The sequence below is a fragment of the Natrix helvetica genome (genome assembly GCF_964273705.1).
Source record: "Natrix helvetica genome assembly, chromosome: 2".
Classification (NCBI taxonomy): domain Eukaryota; kingdom Metazoa; phylum Chordata; class Lepidosauria; order Squamata; family Natricidae; genus Natrix; species Natrix helvetica.
The window spans coordinates 255,103,939-255,118,995 of NC_138552.1; the positions used below are offsets into that span (position 1 = coordinate 255,103,939).

Genomic DNA, 15,057 nt, shown 5'->3' on the forward strand with positions numbered 1-15,057 from the left:
TCATTAAGATATGTACTAATTATTTTATTAGAAATAATTCAGAAATCACCACCTTTAGCCACATATGGTTATAGTTGGGAATTAACATACTCAGAACCCAATAACTATCTATTTTCACTATATATTTATGTATTTTTATACGAGATAGATATATTTCCCCTATATCTTCCTGCCCCAATATTTTATTCTATATCAGCTTTATTATGGTCAGAGTGAGCAAAATGAAGGCATGTACAGGCCAGACATATTCTATCAGTCTTCTGGGGCTGATCATCTGCTGTGCATCACTAGTTCACACATTGGTATATACCAAATGGGAATAAGAGAGTAACATTAATAAACTACTAGTTATATATTCATTATTCAAAGAAGTCTTTCCCATTTTTTTAAAGGAAATGGCACGCTTAAAAAGGCAGTTTACTGAACTATTGTCTGATATTGGATTTGTGAAAGAGGGACTCCGAGCCAGAGACATAGAACACAGGTTTTCTCAGAGAGGGGATGGTGTTCTTGAAGCTACAGGAGAAGAGGTAACTGAAGGGAAAGTTTTTAATCTGTTAACTTTTCTACCCACCTTTCCATGTCTCCTTTCTTCCTCACCCATGTTCTTAAATAAAGATATTTATATTTTATCTAACTCCCATATAACTATACTGATTATTTCTGGAATACTTCCTTTCTTGACAAGATCTAGTAGACTGAAGATACTTTTCAAGTTGCTTTGAGTATTATGAAAAGTCCTTTTTTACTTTCTTGCATATTGGAAAATTCTCTCAATCAGGTGTGAACTTTGTCTGTTTAGTCCAGCTAGTGGGTTGATGAAGCAGAGTATTTGAAGACAAAACCTATGATTTTTTATATATATATATATATATATATATATATATATATATATATATATATATATATATACACACACACACATATACACACACACACCGTGTTTCTCTGAAAATACAACCTGTCCCAAAACTAAAGCCTTGCCACATTTTTCGCGTGGGCAAAAATATAAGCCCACCCCCGAAAATAAACCCCCTGAACAACCCCCCCTCCGGCCAGGCAGAGCACTGCTCACTGACCTAGCGCTATCCCGAAAGCGCCAAGTCACAGGAGCGGGGGGGGAGCGCTCACGTTGCTTGCCGCCTTCGGGATACTGCTAGGTTGGGGAGTGGCATTCTGCCTGGCCAGAGGGGAGAGTTGCCGGGCGGCTGTTCCTTTGTGAACTGGCTCCCGAAGAGCCGGGCACAGCCTCAGGGGTGAAGCAGCCATGAGGTAACCATGCTCACGAGCATCCGCCCGGCAAATCCCCTCTCCAGCCGGGCAGAGCGCCATCCACTGACCTAGGGGGTATCCCTAAGGTGCCAAACCATGTGGTGTTCTGCCTGCCCCCCAGCTCCCGCGGCTTGGCACATTTGGGATACCCCCTAGGTCAGTGCATGGAGCTCTGCCCGGCTGGAGAAGGGAGTTACGCGAGCCCCTGTTCTGCCCACAGCCTCACCAAGCCCTTGCGCAGCTCTCCCAGGCCACCGCCGCTGGCCGCTGCTGCCCGCTGCCCCACTCCGAGCATAACTTCCAAACTGCAAAACTCGGGGCCGAGTCTTCCAGCATCAGCTGCTCTAGGAGTGCTCTCTCTGGTGGGCCGGCTGCCGGACAGAGAGTCTTCCGAACAGAGAGTCTTCCGGACAGAGAGTCTTCCAGCAGCCTGCCCATCATAGAGAGCACTCCGAGAGCGGCCCCGAGTTTTGGAGTTTGGAAGTTATGCTCGGAGCGGGGCGGCAGCAGGCAGCAGCGGCCAGCGGCAGTGGCCTGGGAGAGCTGCGCAAGGGCTTGGTGAGGCTGCGGGCGGAACAGGCGCTCGCGCAACCCCTTCTCCAGCCGGGCAGAGCTCCATGCACTGACCTAGGGAGTATCCCGAATGTGCCAAGCCGCGGGAGCTGGGGGGCGGGCAGAGCACCACATGGCTTGGCACCTTAGGGATACCCCCTGGGTCAGTGAATAGTGCTCTGATTTGCCGGGCGGCTGCTCGTGAGCATGGTTATCTCATGGCTGCTTTGCCCCTGAGGCTGTGCCCGGCTCTTCGGGAGCCAGTTCACAAGGGAGCAGCCGCCCAGCAGCCCCAAAACAATAAGCCCTCCCTGATAATAAGCCCAAGGCCATATTTGGTGGAGCAAAAGCAAATAAGCCCCTGTCCTATTTTCGGGGAAACACGGTATATATATTAGTTAAACATTAGTGACATATTAATATAGTGTTTTCATTACAATAATGTAATGCAAACTTTATTGTAATTCTAACTTTATTAAACCTGCTTAGTTACTTTAAAAGTGGATGCTGACATGTATTATTGAACAGCACAAAAGAGCAAAGAAAATTCAAAAACAAAAATTATAATATTACAATTCATTTGTAGATAACTCATTCCAAGATGTTTCTAACAGGAAAGCAGCTCATTTAAAAGTAGTCTCTATGAAAATCTATTGATTTTCAAAGAAACCTGACACCAGAAATATTCAGGATTTTTTGCCAGTTGCTGCATGCTACATAGTTCTTTGCCAATGCCGGCATAAGGGATGGTCTTGGTGCTCTAACTTGTCATCTATGTCACAGGCAAATGCAAATGCAGAGAATGTCAAATTGATATCAGCCATATTATGTGCCGCTATGTATCCAAATGTGGTTCAGGTAAGCATATAAAAGTAATCATCATTTGCTTGTATTAATATCTATTTCCCTGATTGGTCAATTGATTACAATGCCGCCATATTTTAAGGGGGGAATTTATACAAGAACTTCCTTAAGCATTAAAACCATTTTGATCTCTTTGCTTTCAGGATAATTCATTATTTTATTTTATATATATCTTCTATTCATGTTTATATATGTTGTCAGTAAAGAAAACAAAGCTGAATGCCAATTTTTCTTCATGTCAGATTGGCTTCTAACTCTCCAGTATATGTAGCTTATTTGCTACTTTGCAACTCATAATTTTCAGACATTTTCATGATTCCTTTCTGCCTGGAACCTAGTGTTTCAATCCTCCATGATAGGCATATTGTTACTCATTTCTTAACTCTGCTTTTAACAATCAGCAGTGCTCTTTCCCCCTATCCTACCCCAACATCCGAAACTAGGGCTTGCAACGTATTTGCAGAAACCAACATTACAAAGTTTCCTGGAGTTTTATTGCATTGGCTCGAGATGGGGACAACCAATTTCATTGTGTTTAAGTACAATGACAATAAAGATTATACTTAGTTGGTGAATGATACTGTTTTGCAAGACCAGTCTGTGTTTATAGCTGCAAGTTTGGGTTTAGAAGGCTTGGCCGAGGCGCAGAGAAAAGTACTGTAGCAACAACAGAAGTGGTAGTTACTGACACAATAAGGAGTCCTTGGGGAGAAGGAAAAAATGGTAACTCCTGGAAGTACATAGTGTTAGAAATGAAAGCTGGTGCTTAAAACAATGTGCTTTCCAAACACCAGCTAGTGACTTCAGGGTTGGGTTGGATTTTTACTTATTTTACATACACTGATCATACTTACAACCATCAGACTCCAATTATCTTGTCAAACAAAAGAATCCAGGCTATGGCTTTGTAATACATACGTTATAAGATGTGCTACTGCTAAGTTTGGAATAGATTTGAGGAATGATGTAGTCCCTCTGTTTTTCTTCCTTTTCTTTTAAATTTCACAATATCACCTTGATGATTTGTCAGAGGAAAGCAGTTTAGTAGAAATGTCTCTTTCTATATATCTCTGTTGAAATAAATGGGAATTGTTTGTGGATATCCAGTTCACAATTTTTTATTTACCATTTTAGATAAAAGTACCAGAAAAGAAGTATCCGATTATTAAAGGAGCTGCTAAAATTAATCCAAAACCTGAAGCACTGATGTTTGCTACAAAAGACCACGGTTATGTTCACATTCATCCATCCTCTGTAAATTATCAGGTAATTTTTAATACTTTACTCCAGTCAGTAAAGTATTCTACTCAAACTTATTCCAGCATATATAGACTTCTATCCTTCTGGAAGGAATAGCATGCACAACATCAGGCAATACTTGCCTGCTTATATGCTATAAGCCTTGTTGAAAGGTATTGAAGATTTCTGTAAATTGAATATTTCTGTAAACACAAGGATATGTCTGTCTCTCCTTTCTCCTCCAGCTTATTACAGTCATATGAAACCTGCCTAGAGGTTTCAAATATCATCTCCATGTCTTCTTCAGGTCTGGCCACTTTATGCTGACACAGAACAGATTTTTGTTAGCAAAATCTTAAGTGGCAGTTACATAGTATGATACAGGTGCTATTTATAGAATCAGAGTTGTTCCTGTTTTAAATGTCCCATAAGTATTCTTTGGAATTCTGTATTTCAGACAAAGAAGTTTAATAGCCCCTACTTGGTATACCATGAAATGCTAAAAACCAGCCGGGTTTTTATTCGAGAGTGCAGCATGGTGTCAGGATATCCACTGATCTTGCTCGGGGGAGGCCGTGTGAACATGCAGCTCCAGAATGGGGCATATGTTGTTTCCTTGGATGATGGGTGGATTAACTTTGTTGCAGCATCACGTCAGGTAAAGAATTAAGCAACTCAGCAGGCCCATTATGTTTCTTCAAGATGTTCTCCAAATCTGTTAGATTATCAATGTTGTAATCCCAGTACACCTAAAGGACAACATTTAAAGAATGGTTGAGTAAACAATTCTCATAATAAAATTACAGGTAGCCCATGACTCACAATCACAATTGAACCCAAAATTTCCATTGCTAAGCAGGAGAGTTGTTAAGTGAGTTTTGTCCCATTTTACAGCCTTTTTGCCACAGTTGCTAAACAAATCACTGCAGTTTTAAGTAAATCATGCAGTCATTAAGTGAATCTGGCTTCTCCTATTGACTTTGTTTGTTGGGGGCTGGCTGGGAAGGATACAGATGATAATCACATGACCCTGGGACAGTGCAACTGTGAGAAATACATATCAGCTGCCAAACACCTGAATTGTTGATAATGTGACCGTGGGGAGGATGTATCACTAATAAATGTGAGAACTGCTCATAAGTCATTTTTTTCCAGCTCTATTGTATCTTCGAACAGTCACTAAATGTATGGTTTTAAGTGAAGGACTATATGTGCTTTCATTTGCAGTACTGGATGTTAGTGCCTTTCGATAGTACAACTTTCGATATCAATATAGGGAACAGATTCTGTTCCTTAAAGAAAACCCCCTTTTGGACTATTTGGTCCCTGAGGCTGAAATGGAAAAATGTATACTGTATTTATTCGAGTATAACGCGCAAAATTTTGTACCAAAAAAAGGAATCAAAGTGTGGGTGCGCGTTATAAACGAGGGCTGGGGTGGGGTGGTGGGAAAAAAAACGTCCCCTTGTTGCCGCTTCATTTCTTCGCCTCGCTCGCAGCCGCAGCAAAAGCCAAAGGAAAAAAAATGTCCCCTCTTCATTTCTTCCCCTCGCTGCGAGGGGAAGAAATGAAGAGGGGACGTTTCTTTTCCTTTGCCTTTCGCTGGGACTGCCAGCGAGGGGAAGAAATGCAAAGCGAAAGGCAAAGAAAAAGAAACGTCCCCTCTTCATTTCTTCTCATTTCTTCCCCTCGCTGGCAGTCCCAGCGAAAGGCAAAGAAAAAGAAACGTCCCCTCTTCATTTCTTCCCCTTGCTGGCAGTCCCAGCGAAAGGAAAAGGAAAAGAAACGTCCCCTCTTCTTTTCTTCACCTCGCTGGCAGTCCCAGAAAATTTTATACCGATTTTTAATCGGAAATTAGGGGGTGCGCGTTATACACGTGTGCGCGTAATACTCGAATAAATACGGGGTATGTTCTAGAAAGCACTTACAATACAATGAGCTGCATTTTATGTTACTTTTAAAATTTCTTAAATTGAAAAGGACCATTTTCTTTCTTATGACTTTATGATCTCAAAGTGGGGTAGGTGATTTAAGAACAACACCTCCTTCAAGGATATCGATGCCTTCATTGTTTTAGAACCATTGTTTTGCAGTTCACTGGTATAATACAGACCAACATGGTACTTTGCAGTGACGTGCGGTGAGGTTTATGACTGGTGAGGCACTGACACAGTGCTGAGTTTCAAATATTTTTAGACTTGTGGACTTCAACTCCCAGAATTCCACAGCCGGGCATGCTCAGTTCCAATTTAAAGCAACAGCATTTATTTTTCTCCTTTGCTCCTTCTTTCTTTTTCTTTTTCTTCTCCTTCCCCTTCTTCCTCCCTCTCTCTCTTCCTCCCCCCCCCCTCTCTCTCTCTCACACACACACACAGAAGTTGGATTGGACTATCTCTCCTACCCCTTCCCTCTCTCACTCACTCTCAAACAACCCCCCACACACACACACAAAAGTTGGATTGGATATCTTTTCAAGTGGCTTGAAAGCAGCTCCTCTGCCATCCCCCCCCCCCCCATTCCCCTGCTGCCTTTCCCAAACACCTCCACCATTGCAAATGCAGCCTGCTGTCTGGGTGGGAAATGCCTGGAACACAATAAAGCCCACCCACCACCTCCTGCTGGCAGGCTGGGGTGAGAGGAGAGGCAGAGAAGCTGGATGGAGCCGAGCCTTCCAAAAGAAAGAGGCTGGGGGGAAGTGTGTGTACTACAGCATGGCTCTTTGCCTGGCTTCCTGCCTCCTCCTGTGGTCTCCTCAGTGCTCGTTTGTGCTCTCCCTCCCCAAGTGTAGTTTGATTGCAGGTGGAGCCACGTTGCCTTTTCAAACTTGTAATCAGTGAAGCTGGGCTAGATTTTTATATAGTTTTATCCAGCTGTGTGTGTGAGAGAGAGAAATGAATGGGGGCCTGGGGAGGAAGTCACTACACTTGGGGAGGGAGAGCACCAGTGAGGTTAAGCAGAGTCATCCACGGTGAGGCAGCAACTAGCTCAGCTTTTTCCTTTTACTTTTTTTTCCATGATGAGAGTGGTGAGGCTATGCCTCACTTGCCTCACCTGACTGCACGTCACTGGCACTTTGTATATGTCTCATGCAGTAATGTTGCACTTACAACATTGTACATACAGTAAAATAAATTTTATCAATGAAATATGCCTATCATGATAATATATGCCTATCCTCGTGATAAAATTATCATCTTACAGCCAGTCTCTTTCTGATAGGCTTAGGCTGGATAAAAGAGGCAGGCAAGTAGAGGTGATTTTCTAAAGCATCACATGAAAGAGAGACCTGAGAAAGGTCATTATTTGCCTGCTACAGCATTACCCTCTCACATTTGGCTGTGGATTCTGGGCTTTCGTAGTCATTTGTGGTTTGGCTACCAGTGAAAACCAAGCTTTGCCCAGCTTTCAGAGGCATTTGGACGGGGGGAGGGTGTCTCATAGGACCAGTGACATTTAGGAATGGATTTCACCAGAAGGCTATTGCTCTTGGCAACCTCTCCTCCTATTATGACAACCCCTACCCTTCCCTCCAGCCTAATGCACCTGGCTTTTCTACCTGTGGGAGCAGCAGCAGCCACTACAGCTGTAGATGGCTGCCTCCTTCAGCCATGTTGCTATTATTGCTTCACACATTCCAGATATTTTCGCATAGGTGTAGGTGATCTTCAGTGAGAGACCAGAAAAGTGGCAGGTAGAATTTCTTTCCACTGGTTCTAACCTAGGCTTCCCCAAAAAGCACGAAGCAGAGTCCTGGTCCTGACAAAACCCCTTTTATTAAACAAATGTGAATTCCTCTCATTCATATTCAGCAAAGGCCTAGTAAACAGTCTTTCAAAGGTGAATTTATGACCAGAGACCTTATCTAGCTTGGAAATCTGCCATGTAAATATTTTCCAAACGTAGTGCTGTGCAAGGAAAGACTGTCACGGAGTCTCTGAGATTCACAGACAGATCTTCAGTTTTGAAACGAATGAATGAACAAATTGTTTCCTGCAAAAGCCCATTCCCCTTTCGCTCCTTTTATTTCTTATGGGAGGGGCCATTCACAGTCCACCTATGGCTTTACTCCCAAGTCGATCCTGATTTCTTAGCTGTTCTTTTCTTCTGGCAGCTCTGCACTTGCACACACTGGGAACAGGCTCCAGCTGTTTCTCTGCCTCAATGCTGTCTAGCTCCAAAGGCAGCTGAGAATTGCCAGACGGCCTTGGCCCCATCTCTGCCTGACACAGAGCCCTCGTCTGAGCCTTCCCTAGCCTCCACGACTGGCACATGTTCCTCCACAACCTCCTCATTGTCCAACTCTGCTGCCAGCTCTGCTAGCTGCTCAGAACATCCACTTTTTTTGCCCCCCATTCCCAGAACTGCTGTCTTGTACCTCATATGAGGGCACCAGCTTTGCTGCCTCATTTCTGAGGTGTGGCAAAAAGAACTGTAGTGTCAGCCATTTCCAAGTGATATACAGTACTTTCCTCCCATTTAAAGATAAAAGGAAAGCATGTTGCAGGTGTGAGAAACAGCCTTTCACTTTCTTAAAAATGAACACCTTTCTTCTGGTCTTAAAACATTTTGATTGTATGATGCAATCAACTTGTGCAGGTAGACATTAAACTTGTAAATAACATAAAGAAAAACACTTGAGACTAATCAGCGTGTTTATTTCATTTCTATGCACAGCATAAAAATTCCAAGTTAATATATAGAAAATGTAATCACCATGAGCTTGGTATATATAGACTTCCATGTCTGGCTTTTGTATTTCATTCTCTTTCTATCCTAATTTGGAACATTGAGATACATGTAAGGACAATGTATATGATAGTTTCAAGCAATATTCTACTCAATGGGACTTGTACAAAGATCTACAGTTGCAAACACACTAAGAATCAAACAAGGTGTCTTTCTTGAACCACTATCCTGCTGCCACGTAAGAAATTTGGATAAGGAGGTATTCAATATTTGCTGGTGCAATGCATGGTATAGCTATTCAGAAAGAGAAAATGTTGAACAGCATCCAGTCAGAGGCAGCATAAAGGAATGGCTATGTTCTTCATGCTGTGCTTAGGAAGTGTTTTGAGTGGCTAGTAGAAACCTCATCTAGAAGAACTTTATTTTAAGTGCATATTTGTAATTTCAGGTAGCAGAACTAGTGAAAGAACTTCGCAGTGAACTTGACCAGTTACTTCAGGAAAAAATTAAAAACCCCAGCATGGATCTGTGCACTTGCCCTCGAGGATCTCGGATTATCAGCTTGATTGTAAAACTTGTGACCACACAATAGCATTAGCTACTGCGGATGGCTTTCTTCTAATGTTAATGACAGAATAATGAAATGTAACACTGGCTGCTGTATAGTTATTTGGAAGGCTAAATATCCAATGTAAAAAGCGTGTTTTTTTAAGTAGCTCAAAATAAACAATTTTATAATCATGATAGAAACTTACACAACTTTACATAAGGAACTTGCATACTTAAAATAAAACTCTTTTTTGCAAAGTAAGGAAGTGGTAAGCATTCAGAAAATCATTCATGAACAGATCACACATACCATACATTTAATGTTGAATGATTCACCACTCCCTTTTTGTATCTAATAAATGATTAACTCTGGCAGGATATTAATTTATCCTTCCGTTTCCCAAAAAGGCAGTACATGAAACATATCATCATGGTTTCTACATGATTGCTCTGCGTCCAGAAATGAATCCTGTCCAGTAAATTTACATCTGTTTTCATTTTGTCAAATAATCAGTGTTGGCTGCTGGAATTCAAATATGGTGATACAAATTATGGAATAATTGTAATATAAAATTGGTCTAAGATCTCATTTCTTATTCTCAAATAATGCAATATTAGAGCCTGATGTAATAGGCTATACATTATATAAATATTGTAATAAATAAAGGAATTCTTAAAACAAATAGCTGTCATTCTTTCTTTTTAGGAAAACTATATTCTGTTTGAAATTGCTCAAAGCATTGTGGTTTGATTTGTGGATATAGTGAGAGGGAGGAAAGTTTTGCAAAAATGATAATGAAAGGATACGTTTTACACCTCTATTGGAAAATGGCTACCTCCTGAATTTTTTAGCATGATTCTATCCAGGACAGAAAAGTGAGTGAGAAATTTAAGTATAACAAAACTTATTTTATGATTAACTGATTGACTTACGGATTTCATCTGGGACCTCATTATTAACAAAGTTTTTGCAAACTTCTATAAGGAAAATTTTACGAATTTCAGTCAAACATTTTGGAAATATGTCAATAAAGTTCCTAATGAATTTCTTAAGAGTTTAAACATAGAATAATATTTAGCACACCTATTAATACTAAATTTATATTTTTAAACAATGTTTCACCTCAACTACTTATTCCTGGAAAATGTAGTGACCAATAAGTTTCATGAATACTGATGTGAACGATCAAGAACTTTGTAGATAGTGAGCATTGGGTCTTCAGGTACACGATCATTCCCAGATGCCACATTTGGAAATATAATTGTCTACTCAGCCCTTTTCAACATGGTGCCCTGCAGCTATGTTGAACTACAAATCTCAACAGATGCAACCAAAGCATGTTTTAATTTTCAATCAATGGTCTGATCATTCAAAGGAACACACATGTACTAATACTAAAAGAAAATACTGTCATATTGCATCTGAAAAAGTCTTAAGTAGAAAAATGCCTATTTTCAGTATCTTAAAAGGACTTGGTACAGTCCTTTTGTATGTACTGTACTGTCCTGTATGTGCAGAAAATTAACTTCTAGAATTTACTATTCTACTACTTTCAATTGTGAAAATGGCTGCATATTCATAGGAAGAAAAACTGTCCAAAATATTTTATTGCTTATCCTACCGTCCCATGTTCCTCAGAAAAGTTAATATTTTGGTTTCAAATTAACAGACTGGAGAGAATAAGAATGTGACTTACTTTTAACTATTATATGAAAAAATCAACTTTGCAGAACTTGATGGAAAAAAAGTCAAATGATTTTAATAGAAAAATATAACTAGTACAACTGTTACAATTGCTATTTGTATACAAAACAAAATTTGGAAACAATGGCTGAGCATCAACGTTTAAACATTCCTACTTTTTATTAAACTGCTAACTGAAATCTATATGCCGCACTGCTGAAGTGCAAGATAGCTCTGAATCAATCCTTGAACTCTACACAAAATTATTTCATTAGAGCTATTGCAATCTTCCGGTCCATATGGTGGATCAATGGTTAATACACCTGCCACGCACAGCGCTGGTTGTGATTCTCCTTGTTCTTTTACAGGGATGTGGTTTTTCTCCAGCCAGTTCTTCAATGAGTTTTTCTTTTTGTCCAGCTCTTCTTGATTATAAGTTTGGCTTTTTCCAGCCATGAAGAGATGTGCAAGTTTTTCTTTAATTTCATCATCTCTTTCAGTCACTATTTCAATATCCTGCACAGCATGTCCTAAAACAACTAAAAGAGACACTTTTCCATTCTCAAGGGGATTTGCCAGAAGAATACTGTCAAAAATAAAGGTTCATATGAGGATATGTTAAGTGATCACATTGCTAGTTGGCTTTTTCATCCATACTAGGCCTTTCTAAGTCTTCCACATCAAAAAAGTTTAAATCAGAATGAAACTCTTTCCCCAATGAAAAAAACTGAAATTGCTATGGCATTACAAGCTGTCCCACAAGTTACCCAATAAACCTGGGGCTTGAGTTGCATTAGCAACCCTTGAAGTTTGTAATCACTGGATCAAGATCAAAAGCCAGAATAAGTGAGGCCTCTCCAGTTAGACTCAAAATATTTTGATCAAATCATATACATAATATATATTGCATGTTTGGTAGAATTATTTTTCATCAGATTTACATTTTCAATTGACATCATGCTAGGATGTAAGGTCAATTACCATCCATTTTACATATACTTTAAATATTATTATACAAAATGCTAATATTGTGCAAATCATTTGATGAAGTATTTTGGTCATGAGCAAAGTATCCCCCAACTTTGTTCCTTAAAAGTATTCATTTAAATTAAAAACTTTCCATGGTGTTAATATACAATTATCCTTGTCTAAGCATTACAGAAGACATGGGAAACTATTTTTACAATAAACATAACTGTTCATTTACTATCCATACTACCTATGATATATAAACCAACATAAAGAATAGATTTTCCAATTGTTAGCTGCTACATCCATCGCAAAAACTGAAAAATTGGCATATGCATTTCACTAGATAAATAAGTTTTAAAAACCTGACAATGTAGAATAAGTTTACTAATAAATCTTGTCAATGTTTATTAGTTGTAATTTTTTCCTGAATACCTACATATTTTCAGATGTCTATCAGACAGAAATATTTAATATGTTTGTATTAAGATTTCATTTCCAATTAGCTGGCCTGGCCCAATCATAATCATAACCATAATTTAATCCCTGACCCTCCTGGCCAGTATTTTAAATTTTGGGGTATTTTAATTGGTTTTAATTATTAGCTAATTTTATGATCATTGTATAGACTTGTTTAATTTGTTTTTGGGGTTTTGTATTTCTGTTGTTTATAGTGCATTTTATTTCTGTCTGTACACCGCCCCGAGTCCCCTCGGGGAGAGGGGGCGATTTATAAATCGAATAAATGAAATGAAATGAAATGAAATGAATTTGTATTCTGTTTAGGCATACAATCTCCCAATTTAATTTGCTTTTCATTTTATACATTATAATCATTCATCCCCTTCATTCTCCCTTAACACACGTTCTTTCTCAGAAAAAGTATTTCTATATAGAATTCACTGAGACATACTTGGCCGAAACTGGATCAACTGTCAAAACCCATCCTTTGTATTGGCGTTTCTCGGCAGCCAGGACTTTGATTTCTTTATCCACAAAAGCCAGCCATTCCAAAGGAGTTTTCCTCTGCCATTCAGTCATATTTTCTTTTTACTGAACCTAATGAGAAAAGAAAACATCATTGCCAGCAATATTCTCCTGCCTCTATATTAGGAAAACTTGCCTATTTCCCTGAATAAGAATAAAATGGCCCTATTGGATCAAGTCAAGGTTCATGTTAGCCCAGTATTGTTTATCAGAGTGGCTAATAGTTGCCTTTGAAATGCTCACAAGCAACAGTTAGATACCTCCCTGGCTATTGTTCCCCTGACATTGATAGTTGGAATGCACAGTGGTATATTAACCATTAAGCAGACTAAGCAGGTGCTTAGGGCACCAGGCCCAAGTGGGCACCACAAAGCTGAGGAAAAAAAAACCCAATGAAGATTTGTACAGTATGTACATAGAGGGGGGCACCAAGATTTGTCAGTGTTTAGGGCACCAGTGAGCCTTAATCCACCACTGGGAATGCAGACTACCTGAAGTCCAGTTGTAACATTGAATCTCAAGATTTAATAGCTCTTGATAGACCAGCATTTCAAAAACTTACCCAGTCCTTTCTTAAACACAAATCACTATATGTCTTATAAGTCTACAAATGTATGGTCAAAGACTTTTTGAAAATACAGGTGTGCCACATTAAAAAGTTCACCTCTATCTGCTTGTACACTTCCAAAAACATTAAGATGGTGAAGCAGGATCTACTTTTGCAGAATCCATGCTGACTTTTCTTTAAAGAGGCTTATTCCTCTACTGCTTAGTTATTTTTCCTTTGATTACTCTTTCCACTAATTTATCTTTACCAACCTGTTATTTCCAGGATCTCCTGGAGCCCTTTTTAAAAGTTACTGTCACACTGCCTACCTTCCAGCAGGGGACTAGACAGGTTACCTTTTTTGCTATAATAACCACAATTTTGGGGGAATGTCTGCTTGGTTGAGTTCTTACTGTACAATCTTTCCAAATGTCTTAGATTAGAATGCTATATCTTAGTTTAGTGGGTTACTTTGCTTTAGCAACTCCAGTTCCCTGAGAAAATCAATGCAGGCTCAGAAATTTGTCCTACATCTTCTACAGTTAAGCCAGATGCAAAGGGTTAACTCAATTTCTCTATGCGAAATCCTTCCATTCCTTTTTCATTTAGAAATCCTATCGCTTTCCTTGCTGGTTTTTTGTTGTTTTGTTTTGCTTCTAATATGTTTAAGAAATAAGTCCCACACACCCACCCCGGCGACAATACACATTCATACCATAATAAAGTCATAACAATCATTATGATTTTAGCAATCGATCTCATCGAAATCTTTTTGCCAATCGCTCTTCCGTAATGAAGATCAGATCGCAATATCATTCCATCGAATAATCTTCCCACAAGACTACCGTTCGTTAGTACTGAGCTCAGCAATGTTCCTAAAAGTACGAACCCCAATACATACATTAATTTCAGGTCGCGAAAAAACCTGCAGTTTACGAACGCACCGTTGAATCCCTCGCGGTTCTTACTGCATAGTCAACGCCATAAAAATACAGCGCGTTGATTTAAAAAAAAGAAAGCTGGGCTGCAAGATCGCAGCTATTGTTGTCTTTTAAGTAGAGGTAGCACTCGTATACATCCTTGAAAATAAATTACAATCCGGATATCCAGCTTCAGCAGCCGTCGTTCAGTCAGAAAAGCCTTTAAAGAGAGCGCGAAGGCACCTCGCTCCGGCCCGGCCGTCCTTTCTGGGACCCAGAAGGCACTGCGTTCAGGGGCTTCTTTATTCCCCTTCCGTAGCCGGATCTTTCCGAGGAGTCTTTCAATATCAGGAATCTCCTGGACTGAATGGAAGAAGTGCTTTAACATATTAGACTCGTAGAATCGCTAGGATTAAAAAAAAAAGTTTTGAAAAACTGGTTTCACGGCGGACTTCATATTTCTTTGGCCATCTGTTTCAGAACACATTTAGGAATTTAACTAAGAGGCGATTCCGTTTCTATGGTTACTTTCTAGTTCCTCTTTCTGCTGCGGATTTTTAGCATTCAGCTTTCAAAAGCTTTATCTTCTGGGTCTCGTTATATATTGGCTATCTTATTTTGGATGAATGTGAAGGCTTAGCTAGTTGTGTAAGCAGCTTCGAAAAAACAATGACTTTTAAAGGTAGAAGTGACGTTTCCCGTCGCTGGACCTCGAGTTTTGGCGGCTTCATGGACATTGTTTTGGCAAGAGCAGGAAGTAGCTTTGATTGGCTTTCTTCTGCAACTCT

At 39.8% G+C, this 15,057-nt stretch overlaps 2 protein-coding genes across 3 annotated transcripts in view; one reads left to right on the forward strand and one right to left on the reverse strand.

Moving 5' to 3' along the window:
* The window catches only part of DHX57 (DExH-box helicase 57), a 37,707-nt gene extending 27,862 nt beyond the window's left edge, over window positions 1-9,845 (forward strand). The window contains exons 20-24 of the mRNA XM_081945297.1: window positions 393-530; window positions 2,608-2,682; window positions 3,823-3,954; window positions 4,385-4,585; window positions 9,062-9,845. Of these exons, the coding sequence (XP_081801423.1) occupies window positions 393-530; window positions 2,608-2,682; window positions 3,823-3,954; window positions 4,385-4,585; window positions 9,062-9,205 (690 nt within the window). The 3' untranslated portion in view covers window positions 9,206-9,845. The remainder of the gene's footprint in view (window positions 1-392; window positions 531-2,607; window positions 2,683-3,822; window positions 3,955-4,384; window positions 4,586-9,061) is intronic.
* Window positions 9,846-10,900: 1,055 nt separating this feature from the next.
* GEMIN6 (gem nuclear organelle associated protein 6) lies at window positions 10,901-15,038 on the reverse strand. Of its 2 annotated transcripts, none has more exons than XM_081945302.1 (3): window positions 14,251-15,038; window positions 12,729-12,874; window positions 10,901-11,432 (listed from the first exon to the last, which is right to left on the reverse strand). In XM_081945302.1, the coding sequence occupies exons 2-3, from the start codon at window positions 12,854-12,856 to the stop codon at window positions 11,048-11,050; spliced, it is 513 nt and encodes a 170-aa protein (XP_081801428.1). In that variant the 5' UTR covers window positions 12,857-12,874; window positions 14,251-15,038; the 3' UTR covers window positions 10,901-11,047. The 2 variants fall into 2 exon arrangements, with proteins under 2 accessions (XP_081801428.1, XP_081801427.1); XM_081945301.1 differs by having other exon boundaries at window positions 14,294-15,036.
* Window positions 15,039-15,057: the final 19 nt, after the last annotated feature.